Raw genomic sequence first — 26735 nt, 5'->3', positions numbered from 1 at the left:
TTTTTTGAGACAGGGTCTTACTCTGTCACCTACGCTGGAGTGCAGTGGTGTGATCTTGGCTCACTGCAACCTCCACTTCCCGGGTTCAAGCACTTCTCGTGCCTCAGCCTCACGAGTAGCTGAGATTACAGGTGTACACCATCACGCCCAGCTAATTTTTGTATTCTTAGTAGAGACAGGGTTTCCCAGTGTTGGCCACACTGGTCTTGAACTCCTGACCTTAGGTGATCTGCCTGCCTCGGCCTCCCAAAATGCTGGGATTACAGGTGTGAGTCGCTGTGCCCAGCCTAGATTTTTTTTTTTTTTTTTTTTTTTTGAGATGGAGCCTCGCTTTGTCTCCCAGGCTGGAGTGCAGTGGCACAGTCTCGGCTCACTGCAACCTCTGCCTCCCAGGTTCACGCGATTCTTCTGCCTCAGCCTCCCGAGTAGCTGGGACTCTACAGGTCTGCCCCACCACACCCGGCTAATTTTTGTATTTTTAGTGGAGACGAGGTTTCACCGTATTGGCCAGGCTGGTCTCAAACTCCTGACCTGGTGATCCACCTACGTCAGCCTCCCAAAGTGCTGGGATTACAGGCGTGAGCCACTGTGCCCGGCCCCCAGCCTAGGTTTTTAACCTCAGTAACTGAGAGAACTCTGGTCTTATTGAAAGAGTACGTCAGAAAATGGAGGTGTTTGTAGAGGAGAATAAGTTAATTCTATTTTGAATATATTGGTATTAAAGTAATGGGGAGCATATCCAAGTAGCATTATTCAATATAGAGTTGGAAATACTGGAGTAGAAAGTTCAGGTTAGGACTAAAATAAATTTGAATCATTTACGTGCTTAGAAGTCATTCAGGTCACAAAAATTCAACCAAATAGCTTGTTTTAGGGGCTGGGATACGAAGACAAAAGACCTACCCGAGCTCTGCTTTTGAGGAGCTTTGAGGCTAGTAGAAGGGATAATATGATATTCCTCACTGAATATTATTCATTATATATATAATATCTTTGAACATACTATCCCTTCCAGAAGGGATATTATAATATCCCTTAATAATAATAATATACATTATTATCCCTTATAATAATAAGGGATAGCCAGGCACAGTGGCTCATGCCTGTAATCCTAGCACTTTGGGAGGCTAACGCGGGTGGATCACCTGAGGTCAGAAGTTCGAGACCAGCCTGACCAACATGGTGAAACCCCATGTCTACTAAAAATGCAAAAATTAGCCAGGTGTGGTGGTGGGTGCCTATAATCCCAGCCACTAGGGAGGCTGAGACAGGAGAATCACTTGCATCTGGGAGGCAGAGGTTGCAATGAGCCAAGATTATGTCATTGTACTCCAGCCTGGGTGACAGAATAAGACTCTGTCTCAAAATAATAATAAGTGATAATATGTTCAGGGTACAAACAGGAAGGGATCTTTACTTTGTGACCTGGGAAAGTTACAGTTTTACAAAAGAAAAAGAAGACTGTTTCAAGAATTTATATGGGTTGAGTTTGAATGGGGTAGAGGAAAAAGGGACGATACCGGGAGTTAAAGATGAATTTGAAGAGTAGGACATGCTGTTACAGAAGCTAGGACTAGGAGGCATGATCAGTAGTGTCAGATATTTTGAGGAGGTCAAGCTGTAAAGACTCAACAAAATTTTTTTTACTGTTGGAGTAACAGCTCACAAATGATTTGGTGGATGTCCCCAAAACAGTGAAATAAAGAAGGGGAGAGGTGAGAGGACTGTTTTAATTTATAATGGTCAGTACTTAGAAAAGAAAATAATTATTGAATTTGGAGTGGCTTCAAGGACAATACATTTAAATATTTGTTCCAGAAATTGACCAGACTTGAAACAAAAACCCAGAAGTCATTCTGACTGAAACTGACAACTGGTGGGGCACCATGGCTCATGCCTGTAGTCCTAGCACCTTGGGAAGCCATGGCAGGAGGATTGTGTGAGCCCAAGAGTTCGAGACTAGCTTGGGCAACATGGCAGAACCCCGTCTCTACAAAAGGTACAAAAATTAACAGTGTGGTAGCCCACGCTTGTAGTCCCAGCTACTTGGGAGGCTGAGGCAGGAGGATTGCTTGAGTCTGAGACGTGGAGGCTGCAGTAAGCCATGATCATACCAGTGGGCGACAGAGGGAGGGAGTAATCGTACTCTAGGCTGGGCGACGGAGGGAGACCCTGTCTCAAAAAGAAAAAAAAAAAAAAAAAAGAAACTGACAATTTAGAGTTCTCTAGCTTTTTACCAGGTCTTCAGATTCTTTCTGTGTGGAGGATGGATACAAATTATTTTGCTGACTGATAGAAAGTAATAGCCCAAAGTAGTATCCTCTGAAGTTGCTGTAGTTTGTGTGTCACCTTTTCCAGAAAGGTTGAATTTTGTGACTTCGAATTCTGTCTGAGAGTGGAGGTTCACAGAAGTTGATGTTTGCAAGACGCCACTGTGTTTCTCATCTGTTATTTTTGCCCCATAGGTTTAACTTCTTTATTCAACAAAAATGCGGATTCAGAAAAGCACCCAGGAAGGTTGAACCTCGAAGATCAGACACAGGGACAAGTGGTGAAGCATACAAGAGAAGTGCTTTGATTCCTCCTGTGGAAGAAACAGTTTTTTATCCTTCTCCCTATCCTATAAGGAGTCTCATAAAACCTTTATTTTTTACTGTTGGGGTAAGAGCTCACTTTGCTAGGAGTTACCTACCTTGCTACAAATGCAGTGTTAAAGTACTTTGTCCCGTTTGGGCTCCCTTAAAGTAAGGACAGGTGGAGGGGGGATCAAAAGGAGCTGGGCTCATGAATTCTAATTATAGAGTCTGAATTTTTTTTTTTTTTTTTTTTTTTTTTTTGAGACGGAGTCTCACTCCCTCCCCCAGGTTGGAGTGCAGTGGCGCGATCTCGGCTCACTGCAAGCTCCGCCTCCTGGGTTCACACCATTTTCCTGCCTCAGCTTCCCGAGTAGCTGGGACTGTAGGCGCCGGTCACCACGCCTGGCTAATTTTTTATATTTTTAGTAGAGACGGGGTTTCACTGTGGTAGCCAGGATGGTCTCATCTCCTGACCTCGTGATCCACCCGCCTTGGCCTCCCAAAGTTCTGGGATTACAGGAGTGAGCCACTGCGCCCGGCCTAGAGTCTGAACTTAAAAATTGCTTTTATTATTAAATTCTGGCTTACTTATGTAAGCCCTAGAGAATAAACTTATTGGCCTTGTTTGGTACAGCATTTCAAGCGGTGCTAAGTTGGTATTTTCAGTTTTATTTGAGGATTTATAGCTGGAAACAGGCCCCAGGGTATTGTGAAGTTAGTACAATGGGAAACAATAAAATGTCCTTTTCGCCTGCACAGTGGCTCACGCCTGTAATCCCAGCACTGGAGGCCAAGGTGGGTGGATCACCTGAGGTCAGGAGTTCGAGACCCCTCTGGCCAACATGACGAAACCCCGTCTCTACTAAAAATACAAAAATTAGCCGGGCGTGGAGACAGGTACCTGTAATCCTAGCTACTCCAGAGGCTGAGGCATGAGAATCACTTGAACCTGGCAGGCAGAGGTTGCAGTGAGCCCACATTGCACCATTGCAGCCTAGCCTGGGAGACAAGAGTGAAACTCCATCTCAAAAAAAAAAAAAAAAAGCCCTTTTCACTTATTAGGTTTCACTGTGCCAGGTATTCCCTTCTGTTGGTTTGTAAAAAGCAATGACAATGAAGTATTGTCCTTGGAAATATGTATAGATCTATTTCCCTCTTAAATCTATTTTGTAATATGTCTAATTTTATATAGTTTACAGGCTGTGCATTTGGATCAGCTGCTATTTGGCAATATGAATCACTGAAATCCAGGGTCCAGAGTTATTTTGATGGTATAAAAGCTGATTGGTTGGATAGCATAAGACCACAAAAAGAAGGAGACTTCAGAAAGGAGGTAAAGATAAACACTGCTTTCTTTCTTCTAGTTAATCACAGTTTAAAAAAACTGATACTTAATAGATGCACATGTTTTCAGTGTACATGATGCATTCACATAATGTGTAATAATTAAATCTGAGTAATTGAATATCTATCACCTTAAACATTTATCTTTATGCTAGGTATATTTGAATTCGTCTCCATTAGCTATTTTGAAATATACTATAGATTATAGTTGACTGTAGTTACTCTACTGGTAATCCCAAGTTTTGAAGCCTGGTTATTTATGAAGTGCTTTTAGTTAATGGCAACATCAGATTAATAAATGTCAAGTCAGTGCACTTAATATTCCTCACAGTAAGTATTGATTACTGTTTTATATGTCTGGTGTTGTACTTAACAGTGTTCCAGAATTCTGTCCCTCTACCCGCATGCATCAAAAATCACCACGGATAGTTGTTAAAAATGTTAACGTTGGCCGGGCACAGTGGCTCAAGTCTATAATCCTAGCACTTTGGGAGGCCAAGGCAGTCAGGAGCTTGAGACCAGCCTGGCCAACATAGTGAAATCCCATCTCTACTGAAAATACAAAAATTAGCCAGGTGTGGTGGTGCATGCCTGTGGCCCCAGCTACTCAGGAAGCTGAGGCAGGAGAATCGCCTTAACCCAAGAGGCAGACGTTGCAGTGAGATGAGATTGTGCCACTGCACTCCAGCTTGGGTGACAGAGCGAGACCTCGTCTCAAAAAAAAAAGAAATTAATGTTAATAGTTGTTAATGTTTCTGTGTGGAGGATGTCTTAGCTCTACTAAAGTTTAAGGATCTCAGCTCTACTAAAGTTTAAAGGCCACTGTCTTACTTGGATCACCTTGATGAATTGCTTTAGAGCAGCAGTCCCTAACCTTTTTGGTACCAGGGACTGGTTTCGTGCAAGACAGTTTTTCCACAGGTCGGGGTTGCAGAGGGGCAGATGGTTATGGGATGAAACTGTTCCACCTCAGATCATCAGGCATTAGATTCTCATAAGGAGCGTGCAGCCTAGATCCCGTACATGTGCACCTCACAGTAGGGTTTGCATGCATGTGAGAGTCTTATGCAGCCACTGATCTGACAGGAGGCAGAGCTCTGGTGGTAATGCTCTCCCACTGCTCACCTCCTGCTGTGTGGCCCAGTTCCTAACAGGCCATGGACCACTAGTGGTCAGCAGCCGGGGTGTTGGGGACCCTGGCTTTAGAGTACGTATTTGAACTGCAGGGAATTTTTCAAAATATACATGCCTTAGGGATAGAGCTAGCAAGTGATTTTTTTTTTTTTTTCCTAAGAGACAGCGTCCCACTCTATCACCTAGGCTTCAGTGCAGTAATGGGATCATAGCTCACTGAAGCCTCAAACTCCTGGGCTTGAGCAGTCCTCCCACCTCAGTCTCCTGAGTAGCTGGGACTACAGGCATGTGCCACCATCCTGGGCCAATTATTTCATTTTTTGTGGAGACAGGAGTCTCACTTTGTTGCCCAGGCTGGTCTCAAACTGCTGGCCTTAAGTGATCCTCCTACCTTGGCCTCCCAAAGTGCTGGAATTTCACAAGTGTGAGCCACTGTGCCTGGCCCCAAGAGGAGTTTTAAACGTTTCTCAGTGACATGATATTTACACACCTGTGGTAAATACCTGCTGTTGAGTGTCTCTAACTGTGCTTGAGATGAAATACGGAAAAAAAAAAAAAAAGAAATATGGAGCTTTTAGAGCTTTTCATTTATATGCAACTCGATGGCCCTCTTTCTTCTTAACTGATTTCTTAAAAATGTTTGCTTTTAGATAAAACATGTATTTTATTTCCTTTTTTTTTTAAATTTTTTTCCTTTTTGAGACAGAGTCTCACTCGTTGCCTAGGCTGGAGTGCAGTGGCGCGATCTCTGCTCACTGCAAGCTCCGCCTCCCGGGTTCACGCCATTCTCCTGCCTCAGCCTCCCGAGTAGCTGGGACTACAGGTGCCCACCACCATGCCTGGCTAATTTTTTGTATTTTTGGTAGAGACGGGGTTTCACCGTGTTAGCCAGGATGGTCTCGATCTCCTGACCTCGTGATCTGCCCACCTCGGCCTCCAAAAGTGCTGGGATTACAGGCATGAGCCACCGAGCCCAGCCAGTGTTTTATTTCTTTTATTCACCAATACATATTGAACACTGAGATTTTAGTTAATATGTGGTTTCAGGCCCATTTGATTTTCAAGCACTTCTGTTTTTTTATGACACATTGCCCTTCCAATCTGGAGAGGAGGTTGATATCTTCTTTACTTTTCCCCTTCCTTGGAACAGTGTGATCCTGGCCAGCAAGAGCCTGAGAAGGAAGCCTTGCATTTTCTTTTTACTAATGATGTTTTGAGTTTTCTCTAAGTAGGGAAAGGGATTCATTCCTCCTTGTTTTCCCATGGGCACATTCAAGAAGCATGAGCCCTATCTGTGTTAGAGAGGCTTTATGCCAGAACAGTGGATAATATTTGCAGGTGAAAATGATAATAACTGGCCATAGGCATCTATTCAGTACAGTGTATTTGAGAAGACAGTAAAACTGACCTATTCCATTATCCTGGATCTCTTACAAAGCTATAGGTTTCCAGCACATGTCTGCACATGAAGTTTTGATATCCAAATGTACCCAAATGGTTCTTGAGAATGGTGAAAAATGATACAAACAATATACATAATCTTCATTTAAAGATTGATTTGTTTATAATATAATTAAATGATAGGTTTAATGTATAAAACCTATGCCCATTAAAGAAGTTTGAAACAATATATAAATTTAACATGGAAACATGAAAGTCGTGGGAACCCCTTTCATGCCACTATACATGAAGTAAGATCTGGGAGTTCATACACGGTGTAATTATAATTATAGAAATGGAATCGGCCGGGTGCGGCAGCTCACACCTGTAATCCCAGCACCTTGGGAGGCTGAGGTGGGAGGGTTGCTTCAGCCCAGGAGTTCAAGACCAGCCTTGGCAACACAGGGGGACCCCGTCTCTTAAAAAGAAAAAAAAAAGAAAATAAATGGAATTATACATACTAATCTGTAGTTTCTTTTACCTTGGATTTTTTTTTTTAATAACAAAATCTGGTTCAATTTCATAGTTAGAATATATTTTTAATTTTAAAACTTTAATCATGGAAAATTTCAAGCAGATACTAATGTAGAGAGAGTAGTATGATGAATCATTATCATCCAGCTTCATTGTTCCCCAAGACAGGGCCAATTTTTTTTTTCATCTATTTCCCTTTTTTTCCCTTCCCTTTCCACCCTTGTATTATTGTAAAGCAAATTCTAGACGTATTTCATGCATAAAATTTTCAACATGTATCCCTGAAAAATTAGGACCTTGCTCTTTTTATTAACTCCAGTACCATTACTATATCTTTAAAAAAGTGCAATTTAGTAGACAATATTCTCAGAATTTTAAAACATAAGATGTTGGTATGAATAATCACTTCCTTGGTACCTGTCTATATCTGCGAGTGTGCTAGGGGCTTTACATTATTGTTATTCCTTGTGATAACACTGCTGGGTACCTATTATTGTCCCATTTTGTGTGTCAAGAAACTGAAGTTTAGAAATAATTGTCTGAGGTTCCAGAGCTATCCAGTGGTTGGTTCTATGTGGAGAATGTGGGCTGCCTGACTATAAAACACATGCCTTTTCCACTCTACCACGCATTTATTATGTCTGTGGCCACCAGTGATTTTTACAGAAGAGGAATTCCTCTTTTATGTGCAAGGCATTTTCTTCTGGTTTTTCGTTTTTGTAGCCTGAAATTTCTCACATATGGTGATATGCAATTTTCCGTCTGTTTTAGATTAACAAGTGGTGGAATAACCTAAGTGATGGCCAGCGGACTGTGACAGGTTTGTGTTAGCTTACACGTTTTAACCATTCAAGGGAAGAGAAATCAAACCAAAAGGTACAGTATGTCACAAGCAATGGCTGTTGTACCGTGCCCACCAGTGGTTTAGAAGACAGTCTCTGTACCGATAGGCTAATGTAATAGTATATAAAGTGGTGAGGTATAAAGGTTTACATGATGCTCTGGGTCAGTTACTTTCTAATTTTGATCTAGTATGATACTGACTGATCAGTTTTGTTGTAGAATTCCAGCTTGTGGAATAGCTTATTAATTATTACTTCCCTTATTAAAGAAACTAATGGAAACATTAAGTACCTTCTATATTCAGGATGTTGTAATACACATTCTGTCCCTACTTAGAGTTGTTTACAGAGTAGTTGTCTCCCTTTTTACAGATAAGGAAAGCGGCTTTCAGAGAAGGAATTTTGAAAGTCAAACCGCTAGTAAGCAATAGAGCTGAGTTTCAAAACCCAAATCTGTCCATTCTAAAACCAGTTTTCGCTCTTCTCCCCCATGCTATTTATAAAACCCTGTTTAAATGTAAGCATGACATGCATGTCACCATGATAACTTTTTTCTTTGTAAATTGTTATGGAAAGACAGATTAGGCTCTTCAAGGTAACACCTCTGCAGTATTTCATGGAGTTAGTTATTTGAGAAACTTGAAAATAGATTTTTGCCAGGAAGAGTGGCTCACGCCTGTAATCCTAGAACTTTGGGAAGCCAAGGTGGGCGGATTCCTTGAGCTCAGGAGTTTGAGGCCAGCTCAGGCAACATGACGAAACCCCATCTCTACCAAAGATACAAAAAATTAGCCAGGTGCGGTGGTGCGTGCCTGGGGTCCCAGCTACTTGGGAGGCTGAAGCAGGAGAATTGCTTGAACCTGGGTGGCAGAGGTTGCAGTGAGCTGTGGTTGTACTATTACACTCCAACCTGGGTGACAGATGAGACTCTCAAAAACAAAAAAAAAATTTTTTAAAGTTTTTTAACGATTGCATAGAAAAGAAAAAATTATTTCTAGAGAATTGCAAAATATTGCTTTTGCTCAAATTTGAGTAGACTTATTTTGTACTCTTAATTTTCTGTACTTAAGTGGAGAAAGGATGTTTATCTTTCTTTATTCAAACTGTTTATTCTCTCTGGAAGGCTTAATTTTTCTGACTTTTTTGGAACCTGATGCAGCTTTCAGGCTTATGGTTCAGACATTGCTTCCTTTAGGAAGTGCTTTCTTTTTTTCTGAACTCATTGCAGTTTTTATCATTGATAATGCAGTGTGCCTTATGTGATTGTATGTGTAACATCCTTGAGGGCAGTGTAAGCAACTGGAGGACAACAATGACATCTTTCATTTTGTGATAGCACCTAGCATATATCATGTACACAGTAAGGGCACTCAGTTAAAATCTGTTGAGTGAATGAATGTTGAATGAAATCTTAACCAAGGGATTGAGATTTTTCAATGTTGCCATAACTAAGACCATAGAATTGATAGGTCAGTGACATCTTAAAATGATTACTTCAAAGATAGCTCTTTAGTAGCACATCTGTTTCCACTAGATTAATGTATTTTGTTTGCTTGCTTCTTTTATGAAAGTAATGAGGCTGGGTGCAGTGGCTTACGCCTGTAATCCCGGCACTTTGGGAGGCCAAGGCGGGCGGATCACCTGAGGTCAGGAGTCAGAGACCAGCCTAGCCAACACGGTGAAACCCCATCTCTACTAAAAATACAAAAAATTAGCTGGGCGTGGTGGTGCACGCCTGTTAATCCCAGCTACTAGGGAGGCTGAGGCAGGAGAATTGCTTGAACCTGGAAGGCAGAGGTTGCAGTGAGCTAAGATTGAGCCACTGCACTCCAGCCTGGACGACAGAGCGAGATTCTGTCTCAAAAAAAAAAAAAAAAATTAACGAAATTAAGATTTCTTTAGGGTGGCTGGTGACTTTTTCTCATGCTGGTGAATACTTTCTTCAAAGAAGCTGGAGGTAATTAAAAATCAGAATTCTTTCCCCCTAGTCTTTTTCTTTTTTGAAATCAAGTCAGCCATTTGGCATGAAGAGCATAGCAGTAGAGAGAGATGCTTGTGATCTGTCTTGTAACTTGAATGTAAGCTGCTTTGAACAACATAAATGTGAATGGTCATGCTGCAGGTCTTAAATCTTTATTGTTAGATTATCCAAGTGACTTTAACCTCAGGAAATGCCGTTTGAACTGTTTTGTGTCACCTCAGACTTTTCTTGTAGGAAATAATTATTCTAGTAATAGTGATTCTAGCTTTACAATGTCTGTAAGTGGTGCTTAATCAATTACCTATATATGAGATTCTCAAGAATAAACTGTTTGTTTAGTATGTCTTGTCTTCTTCCTGGGGTGTCAATTAGTCCAGCTTTCCTTGCTGAGCACTCCTGATTGCTTCTTGTAGACTGCAAAGTGAAGTTGGCTCAGCTCCTGGTTTTAATCAATGATAGATTTATGGGGTGACAGGTCTACTCCGTCCCACTTTCTTTCTTTGGATTGGAGATGTTTTCCGAATGGTTTTTTTTTTTTTTTTTTTCCGTTTTATATTTTGAAAGAACTTGACAAGTTTGACCTAGAGAGTTTTTAAAGCTTTGTGAGACCAGTGTGCCTCTCTGCTTTGTAGTATTCATACCTAGACAATGGCAGCATGAAAGCTCTAGTCGGTTAAAGATTTCTCACTGCTACACCAAACACTTCATGTAAGTATTCCTTGCTATTGAATCTGTTGAGCTCTTGAATTTGGATGGAAAGATTTTGGATACAGTAAGTTCAGACAGTAAAGTGTTAATCCAAATATACATAGTTTCTGAGTTTCAGATAATGAGGGGTATCTCAAATTTATCCATGTCTCTGGTTCCTAGGTGTAGATAAGAACAGTCAGATTGTAAGGCATACCCATAATTTATTTTATTGTTAAGGTGGCATCTGGTGGTGAGGTAAAAAACCCCTTTCTAGCTGGGTGCAATGGCTCATGCCTGTAATCCCAGCACTTTGGGAGCACTTTTGGGAGGTGGATCACCTGAGGTCAGGAGTTGGAGACCAGCCTGGCCAACATGGTGAAACCCCATCTCTACTAAAAATACAAAATTAGCTGGATATGATGGTGCATGCCTGTAATCCCAGCTACTTGGGAGGCTGAGGCAGGAGAATCGCTTGAACTTGGGAGGCAGAGATTGCAGTGAGCCGAGATCATGCCATTTCACTCCAGCCTGGGCAGTAGAGTGAGACTCCGTCTCAAAACAACAACAACAAAAACCTCCCTTTCTTACAGCTGATGCCAGGTTTGGAGTCTGTAGTTTTTTTTTTTTTGAGATGGAGTCTTGCTCTGTCGCCCAGGCTAGAGTGCAGTGGCATGATCTCGGCTCACTGCAAGCTCCGCCTCCCGGGTTCACGCCATTCTCCTTCCTCAGCCTCTGGAGTAGCTGGGACTACAAGCGCCTGCCACCACGCCCGGCTAATTTTTTGTATTTTTAGTAGAGACGGGGTTTCACCGCGTTAGCCAGGATGGTCTCGATCTCCTGACCTCGTGATCCGCCCGCCTCGGCCTCCCAAAGTGCTGGGATTACAGGCTTGAGCCACCGCGCCCGGCGAGTCTGTAGTTTTTGACTGTTCTGTCTCAATCTGTCTGTGCAAATCCCTTTTTAAAGCTATGCTAGGAAACTTGTTTTAATCCTTTTGTTTTGGTTTGTTTGGGGATTTTTTTTTTGGTCTTAATTTTTATTACACAGAAATAATCTCCCCAGGCTTCATATTGCTCTGAAAAAGTGTTTATAAGCCCACTGGGTATTTGTGGGGCAAGCGGGGAGTATAACGTGGCATTCTTCAAACTTAAATTTGTCATCCCTGGTGCTTTTATATTTCACCTAATTTTCTATTGCCCTGATCTGTCAGCCTTTTAAGTCTGTCCTACAGGTCCCCAGGCAACCCCCAGAGAGAATATTTTCTCCTCCCTTTCTAGCTTTCAGGGTTGTCTTTGAGGCACTTGCCAGGTTTTCCTGTTAGTTCAAGAGAATGCTGACTTTACTGTATTGAGATTCAGGTAAAGCCACAGGAAAGAATCAGCTAAATTATTATTTTTGATCAAGAAGGAGCAAGGACAGAAAAGGATAGGGAGAGAGATCTCAAGAAAACTGTGCCCTAGTTCCTCTACTAGTGTATTTTTTGTTAGCTCCAAAGTTTAGTCACTACTACTCTCCAGTCTTTGACCCCTTGCCCCAACTTCTAAAGTCTATTCTTTTTTCTTTGCTGTTCTGTTTCTACCAGGCTTATTCTTTTTCATTTCAGTTCTCTCTCTCCTTGTACCTTTTCAAGGTTTTGAGCTGTCTTCCCAGACTAAGGCCTCCTTACCTATTCCTGATGTTGCTGGTAAGGCAATGTTTTCCTTGGTCTTATAGCCCATCTTTACCTTTTAATCAGTCACTGTTTTTCTGTAACTCCTGACTTCCCAGTCTGCAAACAAGTTATTTTTGTAGAAGAATAGCAAAATTAATCCTTGAGTGCCAGCCACACTTCAAGTATCATGCTATGTGCTTTACATGCCTTTATATTATTATTAATCATCATAAGAACCCTGTTATCCTCATTTCTCAGATGGGGCAAGGAACGGCCACATGACTGCGATCACACAGCTAGAACTGGGTGGATTCGGGAATCAAATCCACTTCATATATCAAAGAATAGGCTTTTTATTATGTCCTTTCACTTTTCTAGAATAGCAAACCACCATTAATTAACTTTCTGATAAACCACACTGCCTCCCCCTATCAAGTATCTGGGTGCTGATTCACAGCACAAATTGCAGCAAATTGTTCCAAAGTAGCAGCCTACCCCCAGGGAGGAAAGGGAGCCCTTTTTGACTGCCTAGACTAGATTTTGTCATTGTAAAATGAATAAATATGCATGGTAGCAGATGAAAATTGGAATAAAGGATACATAAAGTGAAAAGTCTTTCTCTCACTCTGAACTTCCAGTTCTGCACTTTTCCTTTCCCATAATAACCATTGCATGTTTCGTTACTTGTGTGTTCTTCCAAAGCATCTATTTATATATAGGCATTTATATCTATCTGTGGTTTAACACAAAAATAGTAACATGCAATACATACTCTTCTGCACCATGATTTTTTTCACTTAATATTTTAAACAACATTCTATATCAATACGAGTAGGTCTGTTACATCCTTTTTAATATTTTATTGAGGTATAATATACGTAGAAGAATGTGAATATGTCAAATGTACAACTCAGCTAATTAATTTTCACAAGCTAAGCACATCCATGTAACCAGCACCTGGATTGATAAATGGAAATTACCAGCACATCAGGCTTTTTTTGTTTGCTTTGGTTTGTTTTGAGACAGCGTCTCACTTGTCACTCAGGCTGGAGTGCAGTGGTGTGATCACGGCTCACTGCAGCCTCAACCTCCCAAGGCTGGTCTTGAACTCCTGGGCTCAAGTGATCCTCCTGCCTTGGCCTCCCAAATTGCTGGGATTACAGGTGTGAACCACTGTGCCTGGCCAGCATATTCTTTTTAATGGCATTATGGTATTCCATGTGAATGAGTATTATTTAACAAATCTTTTATTAATAGATATTTAGGTTGTTTTCAGTCTTCTGCTTCTATAAATATTACTGCAGTGAAATGCCTTATATATAGATCTCTGTGCCTTGTACAAGTATATTTTTAGGATAAGTTACTGGAAATAGAATTGCTGGGTCAAAGAATATGTACATTTCAAATTTTGTGTATTGCAAAGTTGTCTTAAAAGAAGTTGTGTACCATTTTAAATGTCCTCCAACAATGTACAGAGTATAAATATATCAGATTGATTTCTAAAAGTTGCCCACAGGGGAGGTTAGATATTCTCATCTGCAGGGAGAGTACAGAGAAATAACAGTCCTTTTTTGTGGTTAGCAATTATAAGGGCCTTTGCCTCCCTCATTGTGAATTTGCCCTTTCTGTTTATCCGTATTAGTTTCAAACTTTCTGTCTCTATCCCAGTGGGAGGATGGAAGATGGACAGTCTCTCTGGGTTTCTTCTTGATTCCAGGTAGCTGTGGACCCAGTCCTTAATTAGTTTGGTGGATACTGCCTAGGAAAAGAAATGATAGCCACTGTGTGAGGCCAACAGGTTGATCTTTGCACCTGCCTGGTTCCCAGAGAACCTGAGGTAAGGATGGCTTGAGCCTAGTTCTTTGGCTGCTGTGGATGTACATGCTTGTCAGTGTCTGGACTGGCCAGGTCTGGGTTGGTATAGTAGCCCCTTCAGATAAAGGAGCTTTGGAGGGGTGAATTGGCCCACCCAGAAACAGAGGGGATCTGTGAGTAGCTATTAGACCTCAAGTGGTATGGTAAGTCCTTTATAGGAAAATGAGAAAAAGGGTTTTACTACCTTTCTCGGGCTGAGGAGGAAAATAACCTGAGGTCATTGAACCAAGTAGTGCTTTCCAAATCAGTGCATCTGCCTTTTTAAAAATTAAGATATAATTCACATATAAAATTCACCATTTAAAGCAGGGGTTCCGAGCCCTGGGCAAGGGACTGGTACCAGAACCAGGCTGCAGAGCAGGAGGTGAGCGGCAGGGGAACAAGTGAAACTTCGTTTGTGGGTTTTTTTTTTTGTTTATTTTTTTGAGACAGAGTCTTGCTCTGTCACCCAGGCTAGAGTGTAGTGGCGTGATCTTGGCTCACTGCAATCTCTGCATCCCGGATTCAAGTGATTCTCCTGCCTTAGCCTCCCAAGTAGCTGGGATTACAGGCACCTGTCACCATGCCTGGGTAACTTTTGTATTTTTAGTAGAGACAGGGTTTCGCCATGTTGGCCAGGCTGGGATCTAGGTTGCGTACTCCTTATGAGAATCTAATGCCTGATGGTCTGTCACTGTCTCCCATCATACCCAGACGGAACTGTCTGGTTGCAGGAAAACAAGCTCAGGGTTCCCACTGATTCTACATTATGAGAAGTTGTGTAATCATTTCATTATATATTATGATATAATAGAAATAAAGTGCAGAATAAATGTAATGCACTTGAATCATCCTGAAACCATCCCCCCACTCCTGGTCTATGGAAAAATTGTCTGACACAAAACTGGTCCTTGGTGCCAAAAAGGTTGGAGACCATTGATTTAAAATGTACAGTTGGCTGAGTGTGGTGGCCCACACTTGTAATCCTACCACTTGGGAGGCCTGGCACTTAGGAGGCCGAGGTCAGAGGATTGCTTGAGTCTAGACCAGCCTGGGCAACATAGTGAGACCCCCCACATCTCTCTAAAAATAATAATAAATAAAAATAGAAAGCCAAAGTAAATTCAGTGGTTTTTATTATATTTAAAAGGCTGTGCGACTATCATCGTCATCTAATCCCAGGGCCTTTTCATTATCCCAAAAAGAAACCCCATTCCCATTAGCAGTCACTCCCCCATTCCCTCCTTCCCTCCTTCCCCTCAGCCTTAGGCAGCCATCAACCTGCTTTCTCTAGGGGCTTTCCTCTTCTGGAGATTTCATACACATCAAGTCACATAATATGTGGCCTTTTGTGTCTGTTTCTTTCACTTAGCATAATGTTTTTAAGGTTCACTCATGTTGCAGTATATATCATCAGTACTTCCGTTTCTTTTTATGGCCAAATAATATTCCAGTGTATGGATATATTACATTTGTTTATTCCTTCATCAGTTGATGGGCGTTTGAGTTGTTTCCATTCTTCAGCTATTAATAATGCTGCTATGAACCTCTATGTGCACATTTTTTTGTGGACATATGTTTTCATTTCTCGGTATATATAGCCAGGAATGGAATTGCTGGGTCATATGATAACTGTTGTTTTTTTTTTTAATTGTAAAAAAAAATAACATGAAATATACCGTCTTAATCATTTTTAAGCATATAGTTCAATAGAGTTCAGTATATTCACATTTTTGTAAAACCAATCTCTAGAACTTTTTCATTTTGCAGATCTGAAGCTCTACTCATTAAACAATACATCCCCTTTTTCTCCTCCCTTCAGCCCTTGATAACCACCATTCTACTTCCTTTTTCTATGCATTTGACTACTTTAGATACCTCATACAAGTAGAATCATAAAATACTTGGTGTTTTGGACTGGCTTATTTCACTTAGCATAATGTCCACGAGGTTTATCCATGTTGGAGCATGTGACAGTATTTACTTCCTTTTTTAAGGCTGAATAATACTTTATTTTGTGTGTATATCACATTTTGTTTATCCATTCACCTATTGATGGACATTTGAGTTATTTCTACCTCTTGTTATTGTGAATAATGCTGCTATGAAAATGGGCTTGCAAATATCTCTTTGAGACCGACCATGCATTCAATTCTTTTTTATTTTTTGAGATGGAGTCTTGCTCTGTCGCGCAGGCTGGAGTGCAGTGGCGTGATCTCAGCTCACTGCAAGCTCTACCTCCCAGGTTCAAGCAATTCTCCTGTCTCAGCCTACCGAATAGCTGGGACTTCAGGTGGACGCCACCATGCCCGGCTAATTTTTGTATTTTTTTTTTTAGTAGAGACAGGGTTTCACCATATTGGTCAGGCTGATCTCGAACTCCTGACCTCAGGTGATCCACTCGCCTCGGCCTCCCAAAGTGCTGGGATTACAGGCATGAGCCACCACACCCGGCCAATTCTTTTGGATGTATATCCAGTTACAGGATTGGTGGATCACATGGTTATTGTATTTTTAATTTTTTTTGAGGAATTCTCATACTGTTTTCCATGGTGGTTGTACCATTTTACATTCTCGCCAACAGCGCTCAAGTCTTCCAATTTCTCACATTCTTGACAACATTTGTTATTTTCTCTTTGTGTGAGTGTGTAGGTGTTTGACAGTAGCCATCTTGATGAGTGTGAGATAATACCTCACTGTGGTTTTGATTTGCTTTTTCTGGTGATTAGTGATGTTGAGCATCTTTTCACATGCTCGTTGGCCATTTGTTTTATCATCTCTGGAAAAATGTATTTCAAGTACTCGAGTTATTTGATTTTTTGTTGTTGTTGAGTTATAAGCATTCTTTTTCATTTGTTTGTTTTTTTGAGACAGAGTCTTGCTCTTTCGCCCAGGCCAGAGTGCAGTGGAGCGATCTCGGCTCACTGCAATCTCTATCTCCTGGGTTCAAGCACTCTTCCCACCTCGGCTGGGATTACAGGTGTGTGCCACCACGCCTGGCTAATTTTTGTACTTTTAGTAGAGATGGGGTTTCGCCATGTTGGCCAGGCTGGTCTCGAACCCCTGATTTCAAATGATCCACCTACCTCAGCCTCCCAAAGTGCTGGGTTTACAGGCATGAGCCACTGCACCTGCCTGAGTTATAAGCATTCTTTATTTGTTCTTGATATCACCCCCTTTTCAGATACATTATTTGCAAATACTTCCATTCTGTGATTTATTTCTGCTTTTTTACTCTTTTGATTGTATCTTTTGATACACAAAAGTTTTTAAGTTTGATATAGTCCCAGTTGTCTATTTTTTCTTTTGTTGCCTGTGCCTTTGGCGTCATAGCCAAGAAATCATTACCAAGTCCAGTGTCATGAGGCTTTTCTTCTGTTTTCTTCTAGGAGTTTTATAGTTGAGGGTCTAACATTCAGGTCTTTAATCCATTTTGAGTTAATTTTTGTATATTGGTATAAGATAAAGATCCAACTGCTCTCTTTTGCATGTGGGTATCTAGTTTTCCCTTTGTTTTCTTTTTGAAGAACTATCAAATTGTTTTCCATAGGTAGCTACACCATTTTCCACTCCTTCAAGTAGTGTGAGGATTCCATCTGTTATTGCCTGTCTTTTCTATCAGCAACTACAATTTTTTTTTGTATTTTTTAATTGTAAAATATATATATAACATAAAATTTACCATTATAGACATTTTTTAGTGTACACTTTAGTTGCTTTAAGTACATTCACAGTGTTGTAGGTTGGGCGTGGTGGCTCATGCCTGTAATCCCAGCACTTTGGGAGGCGGAGGTGGGAGGATTGGCTGAGGCCAGGAATTTCAGACAGTGTTGTATAACCATCACTACTGTCTATTTCCAGGGCTTTTTCATTATCCCAAACAGAAACACCGAACCTGTTAAACAATAGCCCCCTATTACCCCCTCCCCTCAGCTACTAGTAACCGCATTCTACTTTCTGTCTCTATGAGTTTGCCTATTCTAGATCCTTCATATAAGTGGAACTATAATTTTTTTTCTTTTTGGTCCAGCTTCTTTTGCGTAGCATAGCTTTTTAATGGTTCGTCCATATTGTAGCATGATGAAAATTTCCTTTGTAAAGCTCAGATATTCCATTCTGTGTATTTACCACATTTTGGTTATCCATTCATCTGTTGATGGACATTTGGGTTGTCTCCATCTCTTGGTTATTGTGACTAATGCTGTGATATACAAAGGTTCTGACATCCCCACATCCTTGGCAATACTATTTTTAATTTTTTTGAGACAGAGTCTCACTCTGTCACTCAGGCTGGAGTGCAGTGGTATGAACATGGCTCACTACAACCTCAACCTGGTCTCAAACAACCCTCCTTCCACAGCCTCTTGAGTAGCTGGGACTACAGGCACGCACCATCACACCTGGCTAATTTTTTAATTTTCTGTAGAGATGAGGTCTTGCCAAGTTGCCCAGGCTGCTTTTGAACTCCTGGGCTCAAATAGTCCTCCTGCCCTGGCCTCCCAAAGTGCTAGGATTACAGGTGTGAGCCACCGTGCCTGGCCTATTTTCCTTTTTTTTAAATGTGATAATAGCCATCGTAATGGGTATAGTTTTGATTTCCATTTTGCTAGTGACTAGTAATGGTGAGCATCTTTTCATGTGCTTATTGAGTATTTGTATATCTTCTCTGGAGAACTGTCTACTTACTTCCTTTCCCATTTTTACATTGGGTTGTTGGGTTTTTTTTATATATTCTGGATATTAATCCCTTATTGGATATGATTTGCACATTTTCTCCCATTTTGTTGCCTTTATTATATCCATCCTGGTGAGTGTGAAGGGGTGTATCACTGTGGTTTTGATTTGCCTTTCCTTAATCACTAATGAACATCTTTTCATGTCTTATTGTATATTTATTCTTCTTTGGAGAAATGCCTGTTTCTCCAAATCTTTTGCCCATTTAAAAATAGCTATTTGTCTTTTTATTGAGTTGTAAAAGTTATTTATATATTCTGGATACTAGACCCTTATTAAGAGATATGATTCACAAATATTTTTCCCATTCTGTGAGTTGTCTGATCACTTTCTTCATAGTGTTTTCTGAAGCATGAACATTCTAATTTTGCTGAAGTTCATCTTATCTATTTTTTTCTTTTGTTGCTTGTACTTTTAAGTGTCATGTCAAGGAAACTGTGAGCTAATTCAAGGTCACAAAGATGTGTACCTCTCTTTTCTTCTAAGAGCTTTAAAATTTTAGCTCTTAAATTTAGGCATTTGATTAATTCAGAGTTAATGTTTGTATTTGGTTTGAGATAGGGGTCCAAACTCATTCTTCGCTTATGGATATCCACTTGTCTGAGCACCATTTTTTGGCAAGACTATTCTTTCCCCTATTGAATTGTTTTGGAACCTTAGTCAAAAATCAGGTGACCGTAATCGTATGGGTGTATTTCTGGAGTGTCAATTCTGTCCATTGATCTATATATCTGACCTTATTCTAGTACTACATTGTCTTTATTCCTGTAGGTTTGTGTTGTAAATTCTGAAACTATGAATTGTGAGTCTTCCAACTTTGTTAATATGAAATATTACATTGATTTTTCATATGTTGAACCAAGCTGGCATTCCTGTGACAAATTCCACTTGGTCATGATTTATAATCCTTTTTATATATGGCTGGATTTGGTTTGCCAATATTTTCTTGAGGATTTTTGCGTCTGTTTTCATAAAGGAATATTGATAGCTTTTTGTGATGTCTTTGGTTTTGATACGGAGGTGATAGTGGCTACATAGAATGTTCCTTCCTCTTGTGTTTTTTGAAAGAGTTTGAGAAGGATTGGTGTTAATTCTCTTTTATATTTGCTAGAATTTCCCAGTTGTGGTAAGTTGAATAGTGTGCTTCCCCAAAATTTGTGTCCATGTAGAACCACAGAATGTTACTTTACTTGAAATAGGGTCTTTGCAGATTTGGTTAGTTACAGAGAGATCATATTACATTAGGATGTACCTTAAATCCATTGACTCATGTCCTTATAAGAAGAGGAGAGGACAAAGAAAGATACAGAAAACAAGACCAAAGAGATGGTGGCAGAGATTGGATACAGAAAACAAGACCAAAGAGATGGTGGCAGAGATTGGAGTGATGCACCTGGAAGCCAAACAATGCCAAGAATTGTCGAGAGCCACCAGAAGCTAGGAAGAGGGGAGGAAGGACACTTCCCTAGAGCCTTCAAAAGGAAGCATGGCCCTGCTGACACTTTACTCTTTGATTTCTGACTTCTAGCTTCCAGAACTGGAAGAGAATAGATTTTTGTTTTAAGCCACTGAGTTTGTGTTACAACAGCTGTAGGAAACTCAAATACTAGTGAAGCCAATGAGAAACATAGGCACCTAACACCTAATCTGGCTCTGGGGTTTTCTTTGTGGTAAGTTTTTTAAATTACTAATTCAGTCTCTTTACTTATTCTTGGTCTGTTCAGATTTTCTATTTCTTTGAGTCAATTTTAGTAGTTTGTGTCTTTCTAGGAATTTTAAATTTCATCTAAGTTATTCTCATTTGTTGGTATATAATTGTTCATTGTATTTTGTAGTAATTCTGATTTCTGTAAGGTTGGTAGTAACATTCTGCTTTCAGTCCTGATTTTAGTAATTTGTTTTTATTTTTCTTTTTATTTTTTAGCAAATCTCAGACCTGTATGAGATGACTTTCGTAATTTGAGTCTTTTTTTCTTTGTCACTGTAGCTAAAAGTTTGTCAATTTTGTTCATTTCAAACAAATCCAACTTTTGGATTTATTAATTTTTCTGTTATTTTTCTATTCATTTACCTATGTTCTTCATTCTTTCCTTCTGCTTGCTTTGGTTTTAGTTTGCTCTTCTCTTTACACTTTCTTTTTTTTTTTTTTTTTTAAATTTATGAACTATTTATTGATGATTCTTGGGTGTTTCTTGGAGAGGGGGATATGGGAGGGTCATAGGATAATAGTGGAGAGAAGGTCAGGAGATAAACACATGAACAAAGGTCTCTGGTTTTCCTAGGCAGAGGACCCTGCGGCCTTCTGCAGTGTTTGTGCCCCTGGGTACTTGAGATTAGGGAGTGGTGATGACTCTTAAAGAGCATGCTGCCTTCAAGCATCTGTTTAACAAAGCACATCTTGCACCGCCCTTAATCCATTTAACCCTGAGTTGACACAGCATATGTTTCAGAGAGCATGGGGCTGGGGGAAAGGCCATAGATCAACAGCATCCCAAGGCAGAAGAATTTCTCCTAGTCAGAACAAAATGGAGTCTCCTATGCCCACCTCTTTCTACACAGACACAGCAACAATCTGATCTCTCCTTCCTATCCCCACACTTCCCCCCCTCTTCTTTTCAACAAAACCGCCATCGTCCTCATGGCCCGCTCCCGATGGTCGCTGTCTCTTCGGAGCTGTTGGGTACACCTCCCAGACAGGGCAGCCGGGCAGAGGCGCTCCTCACCTCCCAGACAGGGCGGCCGGGCAGAGGCGCTCCTCGCTTCCCAGACGGGGCCGCCCGGGCAGAGGCGCTCCTCACTTCCCAGACGGGGCCGCCCGGGCAGAGGCACTCCTCACTTCCCAGACGTGGCCGCCCGGGCAGAGGCGCTCCTCACTTCCTCCCAGACCGGGTGGCAGCCGGGCAGAGGCGCTCCTCACCTCCCAGATGGGGCGGCCGGGCAGAGGCGCTCCTCACTTCCCAGACGGGGCGGCCGAGCAGAGGCGCTCCTCACTTCCCAGAGGGGGCGGCCGGGCAGAGGCGCTCCTCACTTCCCAGACAGGGCGGCCGGGCAGAGGCGCTCCTCACTTCCCAGACGGGGCGGCCGGGCAGAGACGCTCCTCACTTCCTCCCAGATGGGGTAGCGGCCAGGCAGAGGCGCTCCTCACCTCCCAGACAGGGCGGCCGGGCAGAGGCGCTCCTCACTTCCCAGACTGGGCGGCCGGGCAGAGGCGCTCTTCACTTCCCAGACTGGGCGGCCGGGCAGAGGCGCTCCTCACCTCCTAGACGGGGTGGCCAGGCAGAGGCGCTCCTCACTTCCCAGACGGTGTGGCGGCTGGGCAGAGGTGCTCCTCCCTTCCCAGATGGGGCAGCCAGGCAGAGGCGCTCCTCACTTCCTCCCAGACGGGGTGGCGGCCAGGCAGAGGCGCTCCTCACTTCCCAGACGTGGCCGCCCGGGCAGAGGCGCTCCTCACTTCCTCCCAGACCGGGTGGCAGCCGGGCAGAGGCGCTCCTCACTTCCTCCCAGACGGGGTGGCGGCCAGGCAGAGGCGCTCCTCACTTCCCAGAGGGGGCGGCCGGGCAGAGGTGCTCCTCACTTCCTCCCAGACGGGGTGGCGGCCGGGCAGAGGCACTCCTCACCTCCCAGACGGGGCGGCCGGGCAGAGGCGCTCCTCACCTCCCAGACGGAGTGGCCAGGCAGAGGCGCTCCTCACTTCCCATATGGGGTGGTGGCCGGGCAGAGGCGCTCCTCACTTCCCAGATGGGGCAGCTGGGCAGAGGCGCTCCTCACTTCCTCCCAGACGGGGTGGCGGCCGGGCAGAGGCACTCCTCACCTCCCAGACGGGGCGGCCGGGCAGAGGCGCTCCTCACCTCCCAGACGGAGTGGCCAGGCAGAGGCGCTCCTCACTTCCCATATGGGGTGGCGGCCAGGCAGAGGCGCTCCTCACTTCCCAGATGGGGCAGCTGGGCAGAGGCGCTCCTCACTTCCTCCCAGACGGGGTGGCGGCCAGGCAGAGGCGCTCCTCACCTCCCAGACGGGGCGGCCGGGCAGAGGTGCTCCTCATCTCCCAGACGGGGCAGCCGGGCAGAGGTGCTCCTCACTTCCTCCCAGACGGGGTGACGGCCGGGCAGAGGCGCTCCTCACCTCCCAGACGGAGTGGACAGGCAGAGGCGCTCCTCACTTCCCATATGGGGTGGCGGCCGGGCAGAGGCGCTCCTCACTTCCCAGATGGGGCAGCCGGGCAGAGGCGCTCCTCACTTCCTCCCAGACGGGGTGGCGGCCAGGCAGAGGCGCTCCTCACCTCCCAGACGGGGCGGCCGGGCAGAGGTGCTCCTCATCTCCCAGACGGGGCAGCCGGGCAGAGGTGCTCCTCACTTCCTCCCAGACGGGGTGACGGCCGGGCAGAGGCGCTCCTCACCTCCCAGACGGAGTGGACAGGCAGAGGCGCTCCTCACTTCCCATATGGGGTGGCGGCCGGGCAGAGGCGCTCCTCACTTCCCAGATGGGGCAGCCGGGCAGAGGCGCTCCTCACTTCCTCCCAGACGGGGTGGCGGCCAGGCAGAGGCACTCCTCACCTCCCAGACGGGGCGGCCGGGCATAGGTGCTCCTCACTTCCTCCCAGACGGGGTGGCAGCCGGGCAGAGGCACTTCTCACCTCCCAGACGGGGCGGCCGGGCAGAGGCGCTCCTCACTTCCCAGACGGGGTGGCCGGGCAGAGGCGCTCCTCACTTCCCAGACGGGGTGGCCGGGCAGAGGCACTCCTCACCTCCCAGACGGGGCGGCCGGGCAGAGGCGCTCCTCACTTCCCATACGGGGTGGCAGCCGGGCAGAGGCGCTCCTCACTTCCCAGACGGGGCAGCCAGGCAGAGGCGCTCCTCACTTCCTCCCAGACGGGGTGGCGGCCGGGCAGAGGCGCTCCTCACTTCCCAGACGGGGCGGCCGGGCAGAGGTGCTCCTCACTTCCTCCCAGACGGGGTGGCGGCTGGGCAGAGGCGCTCCTCACCTCCCAGACGGGGCGGCCGGGCAGAGGTGCTCCTCACTTCCTCCCAGACGGGGTGGCGGCCGGGCAGAGGCGCTCCTCACCTCCCAGACGGGGTGGCCGGGCAGAGGCGCTCCTCCCTTCCCAGACGGAGTGGCCAGGCAGAGGCGCTCCTCACCTCCCAGAGTGGGCGGCCAGGCAGAGGCGCTCCTCACTTCCCAGAGTGGGCGGCCGGGCAGAGGCGCTCCTCACTTCCCATACGGGGTGGCAGCCGGGTAGAGGCGCTCCTCACTTCCCAGATGGGGCAGCTGGGCAGAGGTGCTCCTCACTTCCTCCCAGACGGGGTGGCGGCCAGGCAGAGGCGCTCCTCACCTCCCCGACGGGGCGGCCGGGCAGAGGCACTCCTCACCTCCCAGACGGGGCGGCTGGGCAGAGGCGCTCCTCACCTCCCAGAAGGGGCGGCTGGGCAGAGGCGCTCCTCACTTCCCATATGGGGTGGCAGCCGGGCAGAGGCGCTCCTCACTTCCCAGACGGGGTGGTGGCCAGGCAGAGGCGCTCCTCGCTTCCCAGACGGGGTGGCGGCGAGGCAGAGGCGCTCCTCACTTCCCATATGGGGTGGCGGCCGGGCAGAGGCGCTCCTCACTTCCCATATGGGGTGGCGGCCGGGCAGAGGCGCTCCTCACTTCCCAGACGGGGTGGCGGCGAGGCAGAGGCGCTCCTCACTTCCCAGATGGGGCAACCGGGCAGAGGCGCTCCTCACTTCCTCCCAGACGGGGTGGCGGCCAGGCAGAGGCGCTCCTCACCTCCCAGACGGGGCGGCCGGGCAGAGGTGCTCCTCATCTCCCAGACGGGGCAGCCGGGCAGAGGCGCTCCTCACTTCCTCCCAGACGGGGTGGCAGCCGGGCAGAGACGCTCCTCACATCCCAGACGATGGGCGGCCGGGCAGAGGCGCTCCTCACTTCCCAGATAGGGCGGCCGGGCAGAGGGGCTCCTCACATCCCAGACGATGGGCGGCCGGGCAGAGATGCTCCTCACTTTCTAGACGGGGTGGCGGCGGGGCAGAGGCTGTAATCTTAGCACTTTAAGAGGCCAAGGCAGGAGGCTGGTAGCTGGAGGTTGCAGCGAGCCGAGATCACACCACTGCACTCCAGCCTGAGCACCATTGAGCATTGAGTGAGCGAGACTCCGTCTGCAATCCCAGCACCTCGGGAGGCCGAGGCAGGCAGATCACTCAAGGCCAGGAGCTGGAGACCAGCCCGGTCAACACGGTGAAACCCCGTCTCCACCAAAAATACAAAAACCATTCAGGCGTGGCGGCGCGCGCCTGCAATCCCAGGCACTCGGCAGGCCAAGGCAGGAGAGTCACAGGAGCCCGAGGCAGGGAGGTTGCAGCGCGCCGAGATCATGGCAGTACAATCCAGCTTCGATAACAGCGGGAGACCGAAAAAAGAAGGAGAGGGAGACCGAAGAAAGGGGAGGGAGAGGGGAGAGGGGAGAGGGGAGAGGGGACCTCTTTACACTTTCTTAAGGAGAAAAGTTAGATTATTGAACTGAGATCTCTTTTTTTAATGTGGGCATTCATAGCACCACTTTTGTTGCCTCCTATAAATTTTGGTATATTGTATTTTTGTTTTCATTCATCTGAGTTTCCTAGTTGCCCTCGTGATTTCTTCTTTGAACCGTTGGTTATTTAGGAGTTTGTTAATTTCCATATACTGGTGAATTTTCTGAATTTATTTCTGTATTGATTTGTAATTTCCACATGATCAGAGGACATACTTTGTATAATTTTAGTGTTTAAGTTTATTGAGAGTTGTTTTGTGACTGAATATATCCTGGAATATGCTGCATGTGCACTTGAGAAGAATGTATATTCTGTTTCTGTTGGGTGGTGTGTTCTATAGATGTCTGTTAGGTCTAGTCGTTTTATAGAGTTGCTCAAGTCTTCTGCTTCCTTGCTGATCATTTAATTATTCTCTCCATTATTGTAAATAGAGTTCTGAAGTCTCCAGCTATTATTGTTGAGTTATTTATTCCTTTAGTTCTGTCCATTTTTCTTCATTTTTGAGATTCTTTTGTTAGGTACATATGTTTCTAATTGTTATTTCTTGATGGATTGACCTTTTCATCATTATATAATATCCTCCTTTTTCTCTAGCAATGAATTTTGTCTTAAGGTCTATTTTGTCTTACTATGCATGTGGCCTTCTAGAGTCCAAGAATATGTTGGAGGTTTTCAGAGTTTCTATGGAAATCTTATTCCCCTGCTTTTCCTCTTAAGATTTTTGATTAGTCTCTTATTTGCCCCCAAGTGTTATCCATCATCTCAGGCAGCCTCAAACTTAAAACACTTACCTGTCATTGTTTTTGACAGATGCCCTCTGTGAAAAGTTTTGTACTTGGGGAGCTCCCAGTCAGGTTAAACAGACAGCCTTGAAAGTGGATCTTGCATGGAATCAACAGCCAGGTCAAATAATGACAATTCTTTGGGAATGAGGCTTTGAAAGAGCTCCAGCTCCATTCTACCAGCTACCTCGGTTTTCAAGACTACCTTGTAACTAGAGAGTGGGGGATTGAACTAGGCCAAGTTAAAATGCTGCAAAGCTTTGGGAGACTGACGTGGGCGGATCACGACGTCAGGAGATTGGGACCATCCTGGCTGACGTGGTGAAACCCGGTCTCTACTAAAAATACAAAAAATTAGCCAGGCGTGGTAGCAGGCGCCTGTAGTCCCAGCTACTCGGGAGGCTGAGGCAGGAGAATGGTGTGAACCCGGGAGGCGGAGCTTGCAGTGAGTGGAGATTGCGCCACTGCACTCCAGCCTGGGAGACAGCGAGACTCCGTCTCAAAAAAGAAAAAAATAAATAAACAAACAAAAAACGCTGCAAAGCTAGGTGTTTTGAGATTCAGCTGTTTTTCTTAAGTAAATACACCCTGGTTTGCTATAAGCCTTTGATTAGTTTCCAGAGTTCTGAAAAAGTTGATTCTGACATTTTTTGCCAGTTCTTTCATTGCTCTTATGAAGGAGAGTTTTCAGAGCTCCTTACTTTGTTATTTT

The 26735-nt window shown here is 44.6% G+C and overlaps 1 protein-coding gene across 1 annotated transcript in view; it reads left to right on the top strand.

Annotated features, from left to right (window-relative positions):
* PARL (presenilin associated rhomboid like) overlaps window positions 1–26735 on the top strand; it is a gene marked incomplete at its 5' end in the record, with an annotated part of 60045 nt that overhangs the window by 14950 nt on the left and 18360 nt on the right. Inside the window, 3 exon segments of the mRNA NM_001133296.1 lie at window positions 2466–2661; window positions 3769–3909; window positions 7740–7788. Of these exon segments, the coding sequence (NP_001126768.1) occupies window positions 2466–2661; window positions 3769–3909; window positions 7740–7788 (386 nt within the window).

The sequence above is a fragment of the Pongo abelii genome, chromosome 2 (genome assembly GCF_028885655.2).
Source record: "Pongo abelii isolate AG06213 chromosome 2, NHGRI_mPonAbe1-v2.0_pri, whole genome shotgun sequence".
Lineage (NCBI taxonomy): Eukaryota > Metazoa > Chordata > Mammalia > Primates > Hominidae > Pongo > Pongo abelii.
Note: the sequence above shows the minus strand (reverse complement) of the source record. Positions and strands in the feature narration are given on the sequence as shown.